General features: G+C 38.4%; 1 protein-coding gene across 2 annotated transcripts in view; it reads right to left on the minus strand.

Annotated features, from left to right (window-relative positions):
* The window catches only part of RELN (reelin), a 535,402-nt gene that overhangs the window by 67,922 nt on the left and 451,528 nt on the right, over positions 1-15,952 (minus strand). For both annotated transcript variants that reach the window (XM_025929644.2, XM_086696880.1), the window contains exons 38-43: positions 15,517-15,699; positions 12,211-12,382; positions 12,010-12,112; positions 9,136-9,365; positions 2,800-3,020; positions 282-429 (exon numbers count right to left, since the gene is read on the minus strand). In XM_025929644.2, coding sequence (XP_025785429.1) covers positions 282-429; positions 2,800-3,020; positions 9,136-9,365; positions 12,010-12,112; positions 12,211-12,382; positions 15,517-15,699 — 1,057 coding nt within the window. The remainder of the gene's footprint in view (positions 1-281; positions 430-2,799; positions 3,021-9,135; positions 9,366-12,009; positions 12,113-12,210; positions 12,383-15,516; positions 15,700-15,952) is intronic.

The following is a 15,952-nucleotide window of genomic DNA, read 5'->3' on the forward strand; positions in this document are numbered from 1 at the left end:
ATTGTCATATCCTAGTCACTGTCTTATAACCATCACTGTCTTGATATTAACTTTTGTCTGTTTAGCTATGTTTCATTTCTGATCTAGTTTATTTTGCAAAGCTCTCTGTTTTAGAATAGAAATTATGTACATCATGTCTTAATGGAGTCTTAGATAAGACAGCAGCTCAGCATGTCCCATGGATAGCCTTGCCCTTCACATGTCTGCTTTTTTCTGATGTACTTATGTTCTGTTACTGTCTATCACAATGTGGTTTCTCAATAGCATCCCAAAATGTTTACCTAGCGTGTGATAAATCCAGATCTCGTGTTGTCAACATGCGCAAGCCATCTTCATTGAAAAAGAGGTTGTTTCCACTGGAAAGGATTCCACACTTCCGAGATGGCTTTCCACCACTCATTAATAAGAATCTATCAGATTCTAGCTGACCTGAAAAAAAAAAAAAAGCAGTAAATGTGATTTACCTATGACCACAAATATAGGCATATTCTTTTTTAAAGGACAAGGGCCTTATGTAGTTTTGAAATACAAAGTCATAAATATCGAAGTCATAGATTTTGGGATAAGAGGTCTCTTCAACAGTTTAGCTTGTGTGAATTGTTTAAACTTAGCTGGATAATTTAAGGGTCCACATGATAGAAGGGGGAAGAAGGCTTTTTCTGAGTATCTATGGTCTAGCCAGATGGGTCCTTCCTTTCTGCTCTTCTATGCTGCAGAAAATGACACTGGCTGGTCAGAGAGTGATTCTGGCCAAAAGTAAGAGCATAATGTAGCTTTTCCACTGGCTTTTTGATTGTATCTTTGCTACTCTGAAGACAGTATCAGGCAGGTGTTATAAAATATTTTTTAAAAACACAGTTTTAATGGGAGACATTACAGAGTAATTTAATATTTTCTAAATACTGTCCTTATAAATCTCTTTGGATACTTACCTTAGATCTAGAGAATTTTTTGATTGTGGTAAATGCACACAACACAAAATTTATCTCTTCCAATATTTTATTATTATTTAAAAATTTTTAATGTTTTTTTGAGAGAGAGAGAGAGAGAGAGAGAGAGAGACAAAGCATGAGTGGGGAGGGGCAGAGAGAGAGAGAGAAAGACAGAGAGACAGAGAGACAGAGAGACAGAGACACAGAATCTGAAATAGGCTCCAGGCTCTGAGCTGTCAGCACAGAGACCAATGCAGGGCTCGAACTCACAGACCATGAGATCATGACCTTAACTGACTGAGTCACCCAGGCCCCCTTATTATTATTAATTTTAATGTTTATTTATTTTTGAGAGAGAGAGAGAGAGAGAGAGAGAGAGCGAGCATAAGTGGGGGAGGGGCAGAGAGAAAGGGAGACACAGAATCCGAAGCAGGCTCCAGGCTCTGAGCTGTCAGCACAGAGCCTGATGCGGGGCTCAAACCCACAAATCATGAGATCATGACCTGAGCTTGAAGTTGGATACTTAACCCACTGAGACACCCAGGCTTCCCTCCAACAGTTTAAAAGCAAACAACTCCATGGCATTTAGTACATTCACATTCACATTGTGCAATCATCACCACCACCTAGATCCAGAACTTTTTCATCGCCCATAAAGAAAACCTTATACCCATTAAGCAGTCATTCCCCTTGCCAATCACTAATCTGCCTTTTGTCTCTATGGATTTGACTATCCTGGAGGTTTCACATTAATGAAGTCATATGATTTGTGGCCTTTTGTGTCTGACTTCTTTCACTTGGCATAATGTTTTCAAGGTTCATCCATGTTGTAGCATCCATCAGTGTTTCATTCCTTTTTATGGCTGCATCATACTTCATCGTATTGATATACCTAATATACCCAATATTAAAATGTACTTTAAAACCATAATTATAACAATTTTATAAGCAACTTGGGGAAAAGAAAAAAAAAGCTTTTAATCTCACTACTCTAAAACACATAGCCATGACATTAGTTCAAGACGTTCTCTTAGAATATTTTTCCATTGTTTTATCAGAGTATATCTCCAAGGGATATAATAATTGTGAATAATTTCAATCGTTATAGAGTATAACATTATCATCATGTTATATCCTTTTTTTCTACGTTATAACATTACCATCATACATAATGACATTAGATTCTAGATATAAAACCAAGGTACAGAAAGCAATGAGAGGCTGCTTATTGAGTTGATGACAAACAATGACAGGAATTTACATTTCTGGAAACTTGTTCCCTCTACCCAAGATTAACCCTCTAGAGACATTTTTTCTTTTTCTTTTTTTTTTTAAATATATAATTTATGGTCAAATTGGCTAACATGCAGTGCGTAAAGTGTGCTCTTGGTTTTTGGGGTAGATTCTCGTGGTTCATCGCTTACATATAATATCCAGTGGGGAAACATTTTCTAAAATTATCATTAATCATAAATTACACGTGATCGAAAAAGTGGTGAAAATAGCTTTAGTTTTCTCAATCATGGTCTTGTTCATTCTCACTGACCATTGTTTCAAAAAAAGAACCTTATACAATTCAGAACTAACTGAAGGCATGGGTGGTCTCAATTGTAAGGATAAATAATGAAATATTAAAGTGGAACTTAATGATTACTTTTTTTGTTTTTAAGTTGGCTTCATGCCCAGTGTGGGGCCCAATGCAGGGCTTGAACTCACAACCATGAGATCAAGACCTGAGCTGAGATCAAGAGTTGGATGCTTAACCCACTGACCCACCCAGGTGCCTCAATGATCACTTCTTTTAATTACCTGCATTTAATATGTAAGTCTTTTTCAAAGCTACATAGAACTTATTTTAAGTGATTACCTTCAAAATCATCTTTGAGAAAATCAGGATTTTTGGTGCTTATTTTACAAGTTGGACCTGAGTAGCCGGGATCACATATACACTTGGTTCCATTGATACAACTCCCATGTCCGTTACACATCTCTTCACATTGGGGACCAATATAGACATTGTCAATGGCCCATGTCACGGGCTGAGAGCCAGCAGGGTAAAATCCTTGGTACCATCTGAAACGCACAGATCTGGAAAAGAGGTACAAGTCTTTTAAAATGGAATGAACAGAACAATACGCTTTCAAAGTAAGTACATCTGATCAATGAGTAGTGGGCAGTTACCACCTCTGCACCACAATCAAGAAGTAGAAAAAATGAGTTGACATTTCAAGAACACAAACTCTATTCCTCAATCTCCAGGATTTTGCCAATTATGTTCCTATTTCCTGTAAGCCCTTCCCAATCCTATCACTGGGTTGAATTCCAACTGACCTTCCATCTTTTTCAATATTGACTTCTTTGGTGAAGCTGCCTCCACCCTATCTGTCTACACTCTGCATAACTAATTTTTTTTTAGTAAACTGAGGTAAAATTCACATAATATAAAAGTAACCATTAGCCATTTTAAGCATATAACCTGGTGACAGCACATGCACAGCGTGAGCTAACCACCACCTCTATGGAGTTCCGAGACATTTTCATCACCCCAAAAGGAAACCCTATGCCTATTCGGTAGTCACTGTCCATACCACCCTACTCCCAGCTCCTGACAACCATTAATCTCCTTTTTCTCCACATGGATTTACCTATACTAGATATCTCACATAAATGAAATCAAACAATATGTGACCTCTAGTGTCTGGCTTTGTTCTTATAGCATAATGTTTCTGAAGTTCACCCAGGTTGTAGCAAGTATCAGATTTCATTCCTTTTTATGGCTGAATAATATTCCATTGTATGGGTATACCAACTTTCTTTGTCCATTCATCAGCTGATGGACATCTGTTTGTTTCTACCTTTTGGCTATTGTAAACTGTGCTTCTATGAACATTTGTGTATAAGCATTTGCTCGAATACCTGTTTTCAATTCTTTTGGGTAGAATGATAGAATTGCTGGGTCATATGGGAAATAACTAGTCCTTTACTTTCTCTCTCTGCCATATTTTTGACAGAATTTCCATTATTATAGTTATCCCAGCTGGAGATATTTAAAAGTGTACCTATTTCCCCTATTAATTTTGAGCTCCTAGAGGCCAATGCCTATGCCTCTTTCTTCTTTGACTCTTTTGTGGTGCCCAGTACAGTGTTTCATATACACTATATGTTGTTTGTCATTTGTTGTGAAGAGCCTCAAGAGCCAGACTGAGGTTTTTGGATTTTATCCTATTGGTAACAGAGAACTGCATAAGATTATTTAATTTAATTTTTAATTTTTTAAATGTTTATTTATTTTTGAGAAAGAGACAGAGTGCGAGCAGGGGAGGGGCAGGGAGAGAGGGAGACACAGAATCTGAAGCAGTCTCCAGGCTCTGAGCTGTCAGCACAGAGCCTAATGTGGGGCTTGAACTCACAAACTGTGAGATCATGACCTGAGCTATAGTTGGATGCTTAACCGACTGAGGCACCCAGGTGCCCGCACAAGATTATTTTAAAGAGAGGAGTGACAAAATCAAATTTGTTTGGTTAGATGCCTCTTATTTCTTAATTACTTTTTTTATTATTATTTTAAAGATTTTCTTTTTTATTTTTTTAAATGTTTATTTATATATTAAACAATTTTTTTAAAATTTTTTTTATTTTTTGAGAGAGAGACAGAGTGTGAGTGGGGAAGGGGCAGAGAGAGAGAGAGGGAGAAACAGAACCCGAAGTAGGCTCCAGGCTCTGAGCTGTCAACACAGAGCCCGATGTGGGTCTCGAACCCACAAGCTGTAAGATCATGACCTGAGCCGAAGTCAGACGCTCAACTGACTAAGCCACCCAGGCACCCCTTTATTTATTTTTGAGAGAGAGTGAGCAGAGGAGCAGAGAGAGAGAGAGAGAGAATGAACAGGGGAGGGGCAGAGAGAGAGGGACAGAGGATTCAAAGCAGGCTCTCTGCTGACCGCAGAAAGCCCAATGTGGGCCTGAACTCACGAACCTTGAGATCATGACCTGAGCTGAAGTCAGATGCTTAACCAACTGAGCCACCCAGGTGCCCCATCTTAATTTCTTTTTAAATCAAAGATAATTTTCTCTTTTTTTTTTTTTAATTTTTTTTTTTTAACGTTTATTTATTTTTTTGGGACAGAGAGAGACAGAGCATGAACGGGGGAGGGGCAGAGAGAGAGGGAGACACAGAATCAGAAACAGGCTCCAGGCTCTGAGCCATCAGCCCAGAGCCCGACGCGGGGCTCGAACTCACGGACCGCGAGATCGTGACCTGGCTGAAGTCGGACGCTTAACCGACTGCGCCACCCAGGCGCCCCAATTTTCTCTTTTATTTGTAAGTAAATTGTGCTATCACAATTGTTGTGCTATCACATTGTTGATGATAAGTTAGCTTCTTGGAAATAACCTACATATTTAGGTAGCAGTCGAGAAATAGTTTAGTATTTTATTATACACAAAACTCAGTTCAAAGAAGACGGGTTTGTTTTTGAGGGCATGGCTACAGACATGGCATACACACTCATTTTTGTACCCTGTGAATTCGTCCCATTTCCAGTTATCATAGATACCAAATTCAGAATTAAATAAGGAGAAACAGAAATTAGAAGTCAATTTCAGAAGTATTTATAAGGCTTCTAAAGTTTAGTAGATAGTAAAGCAGATGGAGTCAAGTTCCCACATATAATTTTAACCCTAATTTCATTGTTTATATCAAGACTCCCACTATATGGAGCTGCTCCCAAAATGCCAGTTCATAATTACATTTTATTTTAAAATACTTGTCAGAGTTTAGTCTTGGCAAGAAGCACTTTCTACCCTTTGAACTTTCAGACTGCTGAGCTGAGGGAAATGGCTAGAGTTTTCCTTTGAACAAAAGCCTACATGGATTTTTTTGAACTTCTTATTTATTCAAATGTTCTGAATACAAATGAACCACCTTGGTTGGATATTTATTATTGTTCACCTGCCTTGACACGGAAACTGCAAGCACTATGATAAATGGGCTGAAGGGTCTGGTTCCACTGTGGTTCCCTTCTGCTGAAATCTTATTTTGAAAATTTCTCACTGCCACCCTCCCTGATGAATGTCAGCGTCTGTTCTCCCAAGCCAGTGGTATTCAAAAGGACCTGTTTTTTAAACGTAAACTTAAAATTGCAAGCAAACAACAGTGCTTTCATTAAACGGGGGTTTTGGTTGACTCATTATGAAAGTGTGTAAAGCAAAAGCAATTAGGAAGTTTTAACCACAAAAAGACTCTAGACAAAAAGGACACAAAGGTGATGTGAATAAAACTCGATGAAAGCTCAATACTTCATGCTTCAAATGTGAACGGACTGTATGTGGAGGCAAAAATGGTCATTTCTGCACCTGAAAACATTTCATATACTTTTTGGGTACCTGGTGCCTAGTAAGGTGCACAGAAAGGGGTCATTTAAATATGGGTTATAAATATATATTTTAGCATCTAGCTTGTGCTGTCACTATGCACCATGTTGAATACAAACCAAGGAATGGTTCACTGAGTTAGAGAAAATTTAACTTTTGCCTTTCAGCAAGTCATGCCTGTGTGGGTTTTAAGAAGGGTGCTAATTCTTTTACTGAAACATGGACTAGACAACACTATGAAGGCAAAATCTTCTCTTTGCAAGAAATGGTTGAAGGCAATTTGAAAGGTAGGTTTAAACCATTCTGAGAGTGGGCAGGCCTCTTCAACAGATATACTTTTTTTTTATGGAAATAAAAATGACACGGAGTACAAATAGCATGATGGTCTAAGTTCTGTACCTTTAAAATTGGAGGAGGTATACTTTAAACTGACACCCCAAACCAATAGGTGAAAATATATACATTTCTCTTGTTCAAATTATATTGCCTTGTAATTTCTCTTGCTCAGATTTCCAAATTGTATTTCCCTATGCATCAACACAGCCCAATGGACATTACCAATGGTAAGTTTGGTGATTTCCATGACACTGGGGCACTGTCCTGTGACTTTACTGCATACTTCTTTAAAGAGGATTATTTCCATATGGGAACTTGCTGAAACAAGTCTCAGTTGTTAAAAAAATTTAGCTCAAGGCCTACAACTTATCTTCAGGGTTGTTTCCTAGTTAATCCAATTCTTAGCTGAGAACAGGAGGAAATTAGAGGTCCATTAATGAGAAAGCCTGGTGGGGTGCGTGATTGGCTCAGTTGGTTAAGCGTCCAACTCTTGATTTTGGCTCAGGTCATGATCTCACAGTTTGTAAGTTTGAGCCCCACATAGGGCTCCATGCTGTCAGTGAGGAGATTCTCATGGCATTTTCTCTCTCCTTCTCTCTCTGCCCCTTCTCCACTTGTGTGCATGCGCGCGCTCTCTCTCTCAAAATAACGAACTTAAAAAAAAAAGAGAGAGAGAGAGAGAAAGCTTGGGGCTGTCAACAATACCATAATGGTTAAGGTTTTGGTCATAGGTGTCTGTGTGATTGGCCAGTAGGCCTTTTCTCTGCCTATGCTAACTACATGGAGTTTTGACAGCTAGGCTTCTGTTCCATAGCTTAGCTTTCTGGCTGTAGATGAGTGACTCAGATTTTCTTTCCCAGAAATATGGAATTAAGAGTTCCAGCACATGAGAACTGTGATTTGCTGAGTGAGAGTAAAGTCAGCATGATAAAAATGGGGGTCCACACTCCTTTTGCTGAGGTCCTCACACTTTCTAGGTGGGGTCCATGCAACTTCCCCAGTATGCTTCCAGTAAGCTCTTCTACTTTTTGGTAAGCCTCTTTATATTTCCTGCAACATATAATCTTAAATAATACAACTGATTTTGGCTGAAAAGTTTTTCCTGAGCTATTTCTCCTTGCCCTATTCTTCTACACACAATCCTCCCACCGTCCACAATGGCAGCTTTCTGGTTGTGCTGGCCGAACTGTTAGCTCTATCTTCTTGAGGACATTTTGCTTAGTAATGCCTTTTTTTTTTTTTTTTTTAAACAGTTGGGATTTTCCATTGGGATAATATCCTGGTGTAATAGCAAGAATTACCAAATGATGTACTTGAAAGTACAAAATATTCAAGTCCTTAGCAGTCAAATTATAAAAATTATGCTGATGATATGATGAGAAGCAAATGGATTTATGTTCAAAGAGAATGCAGACATGTGAAAATTCACTTTCACCCTTTTGGAAAAGTACTAGGTATTAGTAGTTTTGCTTGAAGACCCAAGCCTTCTAATTACGCTGAGTTTCACATTGGGAATGTAAATCTATTTCCATCTTGAAAGTATATTAGTACTTTCTTCTTTTCTTGACATCCCCTGAAAGAATGAGTTCTTTCTTCTGAGAGAAAAGACAAATTCAGAGGCAGCCTGCTTTGTTGACTTCCTCTCTTTGTTCACTTGTATTATTAGTTTTATATTTTGAACCATACTTTTCATTTCATTTCTATTAGAATTGAAGTCCTTTATCTCCAAATAGCTTTCAACAGAAGAGTCAAATATATGTAACAAGAATGCTGAGAGAGGTTGAAAAAGCAGAAATGCCTGGGGCGGGGGGTGGGGGAGAGAGTGGAGCAATTTTTTTTTTAATGAGACATCTAGATTTTCTGTGGGGTTCCATCCTCCAGCTGTGCCCTCTCCCTACACAAGGGACACAGGTAGATGTCTGAAAGTCATAAAATTCTTTTTTTTTAAACGTTTATTAATTTTTGAGAGAGAGAGACAGAGAGAGACAGAGCACAAGCTGGGCATGGGCACAGAGAGAGGGAGACACAGAATCCAAAGCAAGCTCAGCTGTTGGCACAGAGCCTGATGCGGGGCTTGAACTCGTGAACTGTGAAATGATGACCTGAGTTGAAGTCAGACACTTAACTGACTGAGCCACCCTGGCGCCCTGAAAGTCATAAAATTCTAACTGCATTTATATTGGGAGGTGGGGCAGGAGGGGGGAGAATTACATTAGGAGAGAATCGTATTTCTGTTGCTTCTTAAGTGATCTAATAAAGACCCATGGGGATACAAACCACTACAGGGTGGAGTCCATGGAGCGCTCTTTTAAATCTATCCTCAAACTATAAGTGAGTAGTGTCAGCTCAGTGTCCTATGTTTTGAACATCCAGTGATCTGCTGAAGCAGAGAATGAGGAAGAAACGTAAGCTGGAAGATGCCCCTGACGAAGTGGCAAGTCAAGGATGACATCAGTGAGAAAACCGTCCAATGAGAAAAGTGCGGTGTCCTCACCCACAAAGGTGCAGCTTCCCGAAGTGCACGACCTCCCTCCTCCAGCCCTGGGTGGTCCCCGCGTAGTAGGTACTGCTCGGGTGGTGCTCGGTGGAGCACAGGGAGCTGACGTGGCTGCTGCTGTGGTAGCACAGGGGGAGTAGCAGGTGCCAGGTCGCCCCAAAGTCCCTTGAAAATTCCAGTCTGACCGGATCAGCAGATGAGCTATCAGTGGAGCAGCCAACATTGATCTTGGGGAAGAAGAAAAAAAATCATACAAATTACTTCAGAGCAACAAGCCTTGAAATGATTCACCACTTCATTATTTTCTCGAGAGTCCATTTTCCTGGGAACTGTCTTGCTGAAATATTTAACACTCTAAAATTCTGTTTTGCCTAACTGAGTAATATCATATATTACCTTCAAATAATAATTTTTTCATAAAGAACCTCAAAGGACCTCATAAAAATTTTATTTTCCCTCATTTTATAAAAAGCTAGGAAGTGGGGAAGGCAGAGTGTGGCAAAGAGTCCAAATTTTACCTCTGGCCTACTTTCATAGCCAAGCCAAGGAAGTCGTAATGAAAAGACCATTTCCTTATTTCTAACCACTAGCTGTTTGTTTATTTATTTATTTTTTTTTCAGTCTGCTAAATAGGAAGAGCTTCTTTTAAAAAAAAATTTTTTTTTTTAATGTTTATTTATTTTTGACAGAGAGAGACAGAGCATGAGCAGGGGACGGGCAGAGAGAGAGGGAGACACAGAATCCGAAGCAGGCTCCAGGCTCTGTGCTGTCAGCACAGAGCCTGATGCAGGGCTTGAACTCACAAACTGCGAGATCATGACCTGAGCCGAAGTCGGACGCTCAACCAACTGAGCCATCCAGGAGACCTGGAAGAGCTTCTGTTTTCCTTCTTGTGACACCTTACAAATAACCCCCCAAGTTTTGCATGTGAAGAAACTTTAATATGTATTCAATATTAAAACAAAACAAAATATAATTACTGTCACCATTTCCCTGGCACAGGGAGAGTGTTTCTCAGAAAGATCCTCTTAATCATTAGGTAAATAACCACTTCATTCCTTTTTCCACGCTTTCAAGTAAATAAACTAAAACTTAATTAAATAAATGCATATAATTCTTTCTATGAAATTTTCCCCTCTTGCAATTGAGATTAATATTTTCTTGCTGTTGTAGCAACTGGATATATTTATAATTTTTGTTGTTAAACTTACTCCTTGTGCCTTTTGATGAGTAAACTATCAACATTTGATAAACTTTTCAACTACAGGCATTTGTTTCTACCTAGATCCTTTTGATAACAGAACAGGGCCACAAGCACTACTTTTTATTAACATTTAAGCATCAATTTAGAAAATATAATAGTTATTTAAGTAACTTAAAATAGAATTAGAAAATAAAACAAAGTTTAAAGTAGATACAGAATAATTTCTCCACGAAGGCATCATTTGGTCTCTGAACTTTTGAGAGGCAAAAGAGAAGTCTAATTTAGAGGCTACAGATAGTTAATCTAAAACAAATATTCAATGGGAATGCAAGCTGGTGCAGCCACTCTGTAAAAAAGTATGGAGTTTCCTCAAAAAACTAAACATAGAACTACCCTACGACCCAGCGATTGCACTACTAGGCATTTATCCACGGGATACAGCTGTGCTGTTTCGAAGGGACACATGCACCCCATGTTTATAGTAGCACTATCAACAATAGCCAAAGTATGGAAAGAGCCCCAATGTCCATCGATGGATGAATGGATAAAGAAGATGTGGTATATATATACAATGGAGTATTACTCGGCAATCAAAAAGAATGAATCTGGCCATTTGCAACTATGTGGATGGAACTGGAGGGTGTAATGCTAAGTGAAATGAGTCAGTCAGAGAGAGACAAAAATCATATGACTTCACTCACATGAGGACTTTAAGAGGCAAAACAGATGAACATAAGGGAAGGGAAACAAAAATAATATAAAAACAGGGAGGGGGACAAAACAGAAGAGACTCATACATATGGAGAGCAAACTGAGGGTTACTGGAGGGGCTGTGGGAGGGGGGATGGACTAAATGGGTAAGAGGCACTAAGGAATCTACTCCTGAAATCATTGGTGCACTATATGCTAACTAATTTGGATGTAAATTTAAAAAAATAAAAAATAAAATTAAAAATATAAAAAAATTTAAAGACCCATATGAAAAAAAAAAAATAAAACAAATATTCACAATTTTGTTGATGCAATTAGGCACTATTTTATGTCTTCCCAAAGATTGATATAGACCTCAGCTACGAAACAAGCACCTCTGAAAGTTAATGATATTGAATGCTGGCACAGCACACCCTTGCTTCTGCTGATTTTATCTAAGTCTTCAAAACACATAAAAGTTTTCTTTTATACATTATTAATTTGCTCTCCTCAAAATTATAAGGGGTCCATGAATATTAATGAAATACACAAAAATTATAAAAATAGTGTGGTGTTAAAATTCACGGCACCATGATACACATCATAGAAATGTGCTGGCAGGGTATAATGGTCATCATGTTGACTGGGTCTTAAACGCATAAAAACCGTGAAAACAATAACACAAGATTAGCATGGCTCTTTTCATTTTTAAAATGTTTAAAATAATTTATTTCAACAACTTCCCATTGTAGTAGGTGGGAGACTATGTAATACATAAAGGACAAAAATTCAGAAGTAAGCCTTAGTAGGACAATTGGTTCTGCTAATAAAAATGAATTGTGATGTAAAACCTTTTTTGGTCCTTGCACAAAAATGGGAAGTTATAATGCATGAAATTATCTGAGATTTTCCTTCGCTTTCCTGGCTTTTGTTCAAGATACAACTGAAAGCATTTCTGATAGAACAGAGTCAAGTACCTCAAACTGGATGATGGTGTTCTCATTCACATCCAGGTCACGAGTGGTAATGGAATGCTCACCAACTTCATTTGAAACAAACACCATAGCTGAATCTTCCTCACTGTTATATAAGAAAACCAGAAATCCATTAAGGCAAAAGTTCATCATGATTTGTGTACAGCAGTGGTTTTATTTTTAGCATCTCAATTAAAGACTTACGGGGCTCCTTTTGAAGAATATGGGCAATAAAGACCAATGTTACCACCAGGATAGAAAAACCAATTGTCTTCTCTGGGTCCAAAGTCAAATGTATCCAGAAGCATCAGAGGGTTGTTTAGATTATTCCCATCAATAATGAAGTCGTCAACAATCCAGATTTCTTCTTTTTTACCTAAGGCATTTTGGGTTAAAAAAAGGTTTCCAATGGTACAAATCAGAGACATATTTTTGCTCAAGGGAAGAAAGTAAAGGATAGAAGGCAATCAGTGACAACAGGTTAGATATAGGCCTTCCAGAAAAAGAAACAGAAACTATATAACAGTGTACCTACAGTGGTTCAAGTAGGAGAAAAAATTAAGTTTTCAGTCATATTAAATTGACATAGCATGGAACAGCCTCACTGATTTCAGGAAGCTGAGACAAACAGTTTGTGAAAGTGTGCTGCCTTCCAGTTACAGTGGTGCTAACGACCCCCCCCGCCCAACCCCCAAGAATGGGATTTGAGTTATATTTTCACGGTTTAGTGGAATCTGTAAGATATCTAAATCTGTGAAGATGGGCGATCAAGCCTGTGGATTGTAAACTGAGGTACACTAGTCTATCCAAGGAGAAACTCATGACCTTTTATTTTATTTATTTATTTATTTATTTTATTTTTTAAATGTTTACTTATTTTTGAGATAGAGAGTGCCAACAGGGGAGGGGCAGAGAGAGAGGGAGAGAGAGAGAATCCCAAGTAGGCTCTGCTCTGACAGCAGTGAGCCTGATGTGGGGTTTGAACTCATGAACTGTGAGATCATGACCTGAGCCAAAGTCGGTAGCTCAACTGACTGAGCCACTCAAGTGCCCCAACTAATGAGCTTTTAGAGTCAACCCATGACTTAGTATCATGCTTTGGTCAGGTCAAAGGACTGTGGTCACTAAAACATTGGCCTAATGCATAATTTTATTTAATTGTTAAAAACTACACAGAAGAGGGGCGCCTATGTGGCTCAGCTGGTTGATTGATTGCCTCTTGATTTTGGCTCAGGTCATGATCCCAGAGTTGTGGGATCGAGCCCCATGTTGGGCTCTGTGCTGAGCGTAGAGCCTGCTTGAAATTCCCTCTCTCCTTCCAACCCTCTCCCGCGCGCTCTCTCTCAAAAGTTAAAAAAAAAAAAAAAAAAAAAAACTACAAAGAAGAAAATACCCTGTGTTATATACATTTTTTTTCTTAACAGTTTTCAAAAGTTTTATGTTTATTTGAAGCGACATGGGAATGTACAGAAAACCAGTAAAATCACTACTTAGGCTGTCATAGAATTTGATTCAGCAGCATAGGCTGGGTGTTTAAAGATATTACTGAGTAGATAAGAAGGGCAAACCCAGGCTGCTTTTGCAAAGCACTGTTTGGACTGAAGGAAACAAGGAGACAAGACCATGCCAACCAGAAACATCAGGATTCCCCAAGGTTGCTTCCTCACTGATTTTTACTTTTACTACAGTTCTTAAAAATAAAATGAAATAAAATAAAATAAAATAAAATAAAATAAAATAAAATAAAATAAAATAAAATAGAAGCATCTAGAGGGGCACCTTGGTGGCTCAGTCAATTAAGCGTCCGACTTCGGCTCAGGTCATGATCTCACAGTTCATGAGTTTGAGCCCAGCATCGGGCTCTGTGCCGACAGCTCAGAGCCTGGAGCCTGCTTCAGATTCTGTGTCCCCCTCTCTCTCTGCCCTTCCCTGGCTCATGCTCTGTCTCCCTCTGTCTCTCAAAAATAAATAAAAAGTTTAAAAAATCCATAAAAACAAAGAATCTAGAAATAGGAGCCTGTAGTTTTAAATGAAGTCACATGCGTCTCTCTAAATCTATTACTGTTCTAATTCAAGTAGTCTTCTCTTTTCTTGTTTTGGAAGCATTTGGTGAAAACAGTGAAGAAAAATCAGGTGATGAGAGACTTAAATACAGAGAACAAACTGGAGGGGCAGGTTGGGGGGGGGGTGGCTTAAATGGGTGACAAGCATTAAGGATGGCACTTTTCAGGATGAGCAGTGGGTGTCACACTTAAGAGATGAATCACTGGGTTCTATTCCTGAAGCCAAGACTACACTGTATGTTAACTAACTTGAAAATAAATTTAAAAAATAAAAATAATAATCAGGTAAGCATTCTAATCATACAGTGAAGACAATGATCCTTTGGACTGTGAAACTCCCACATTTTTTTCTTTTTCTTTTCTTTCTTTCTTTCTTTCTTTCTTTCTTTCTTTCTTTCTTTCTTTCTTTCCACTTTTATTTGGTGATTTTAAAAGATTATTTTTACTGTTCATAATAAGTTACATTTTTCTTTGGTTTGTGAGTTATAAAGTAAATATTCAGGTTAAATTTTAGAGACAGCAGTACAGTTTTCTTATCCATTTCTGTGTTACCTCTGCAAAGAATCTGCTTAATGTGATATCTCCATGCTTACTCAGGCCATTAAATGCATGATTTGGTAGAGTCTGGTCCTTTATAATCAGCAGTTAATAGAAATATTGGAAGCAATAAAACATTACAAATTTGTAAAATCATTTTCCGTAACCATTTGAAAATGCTATTAAATTATACATTTGCTTTAACTTATCACGGAAGCGAGTGTATGTGATAAGAATATTTTATCTAAGCCACTATCTGCTTGGTGTAAGTCCCTCTGTTTTTGTCGTGGTATTTTGCTACAATGTTGTTCTATCTCACTACTGAAATGCCACATTCAGAAGAACTATGTATTCCTAAATGAATTTAGCAAGAATGTAGTTATAGTTGATGAGTGACTAATGATAATGCTGAATTATTTTTTAAAAACCTTAGCTCTGTAAGAGGCTTTTGCTATATTTACATTAGCAAGAGAACTTATGAGTCAAGTACAAAGAGGTGATAAAGATATATAAAGTTAAATGTTCATTGAGACGCCTCAAAAGGGAAGCATGCAAAATGTGTGTTACGGACAACTAAACCACTCAGTTGACAAACACTCCCTCCACATCTTAGAAACACACGTTAAAAGGTCACAGTCAGGGGCGCCTGGGTGGCGCAGTCGGTTAAGCGTCCGACTTCAGCCAGGTCACGATCTCGCGGTCCGTGAGTTCGAGCCCCGCGTCAGGCTCTGGGCTGATGGCTCAGAGCCTGGAGCCTGTTTCCGATTCTGTGTCTCCCTCTCTCTCTGCCCCTCCCCCGTTCATGCTCTGTCTCTCTCTATCCCAAAAATAAATAAACGTTGAAAAAAAAAAAATTTAAAAAAAAAGGTCACAGTCAGTTTTGATTATAGGAGAACATGGGCATTCTTACCATTATTATAAGGCTGCCAGAGTCTGAATCTTGTAGCGTTGGTTTGGGCAGTATATGGCAAGGGGACATTAATGAAAAGTATGTTTGTTGTTTGAGGGAAGTAAAATTCATCCATTAGGAGCCAAGTGATTCCCCCATTGATGGAGAATTGTAATAGAATAGAGTGAGACCTCTCTGGGGTACCTAAAAAGAAGATACCACAGGCATAAAACATATTGTGATAAAAATGGGGAAGTGGTATGTTCTAAGAGACTATTCTTCAGGCATTGATGCATAAGCTGACCTGTATTTGCATAGAGGCTTTATAGTCCAAATGCTTGGGAGGCAGCTTAAAGCTATGACAGGTGGGGCTTTCTGTATGAATGTATCTCAAAATGCACACCAGATCTTAGATTTTCACATGACAGTATCTCTCTCTTTCTCAGATATGAACACA

The sequence above is a fragment of the Puma concolor genome, chromosome A2, assembly GCF_028749965.1.
Source record: "Puma concolor isolate L17-30 chromosome A2, mPumCon1.1.hap2, whole genome shotgun sequence".
In the NCBI taxonomy this organism is placed as follows: Eukaryota; Metazoa; Chordata; class Mammalia; order Carnivora; family Felidae; genus Puma; species Puma concolor.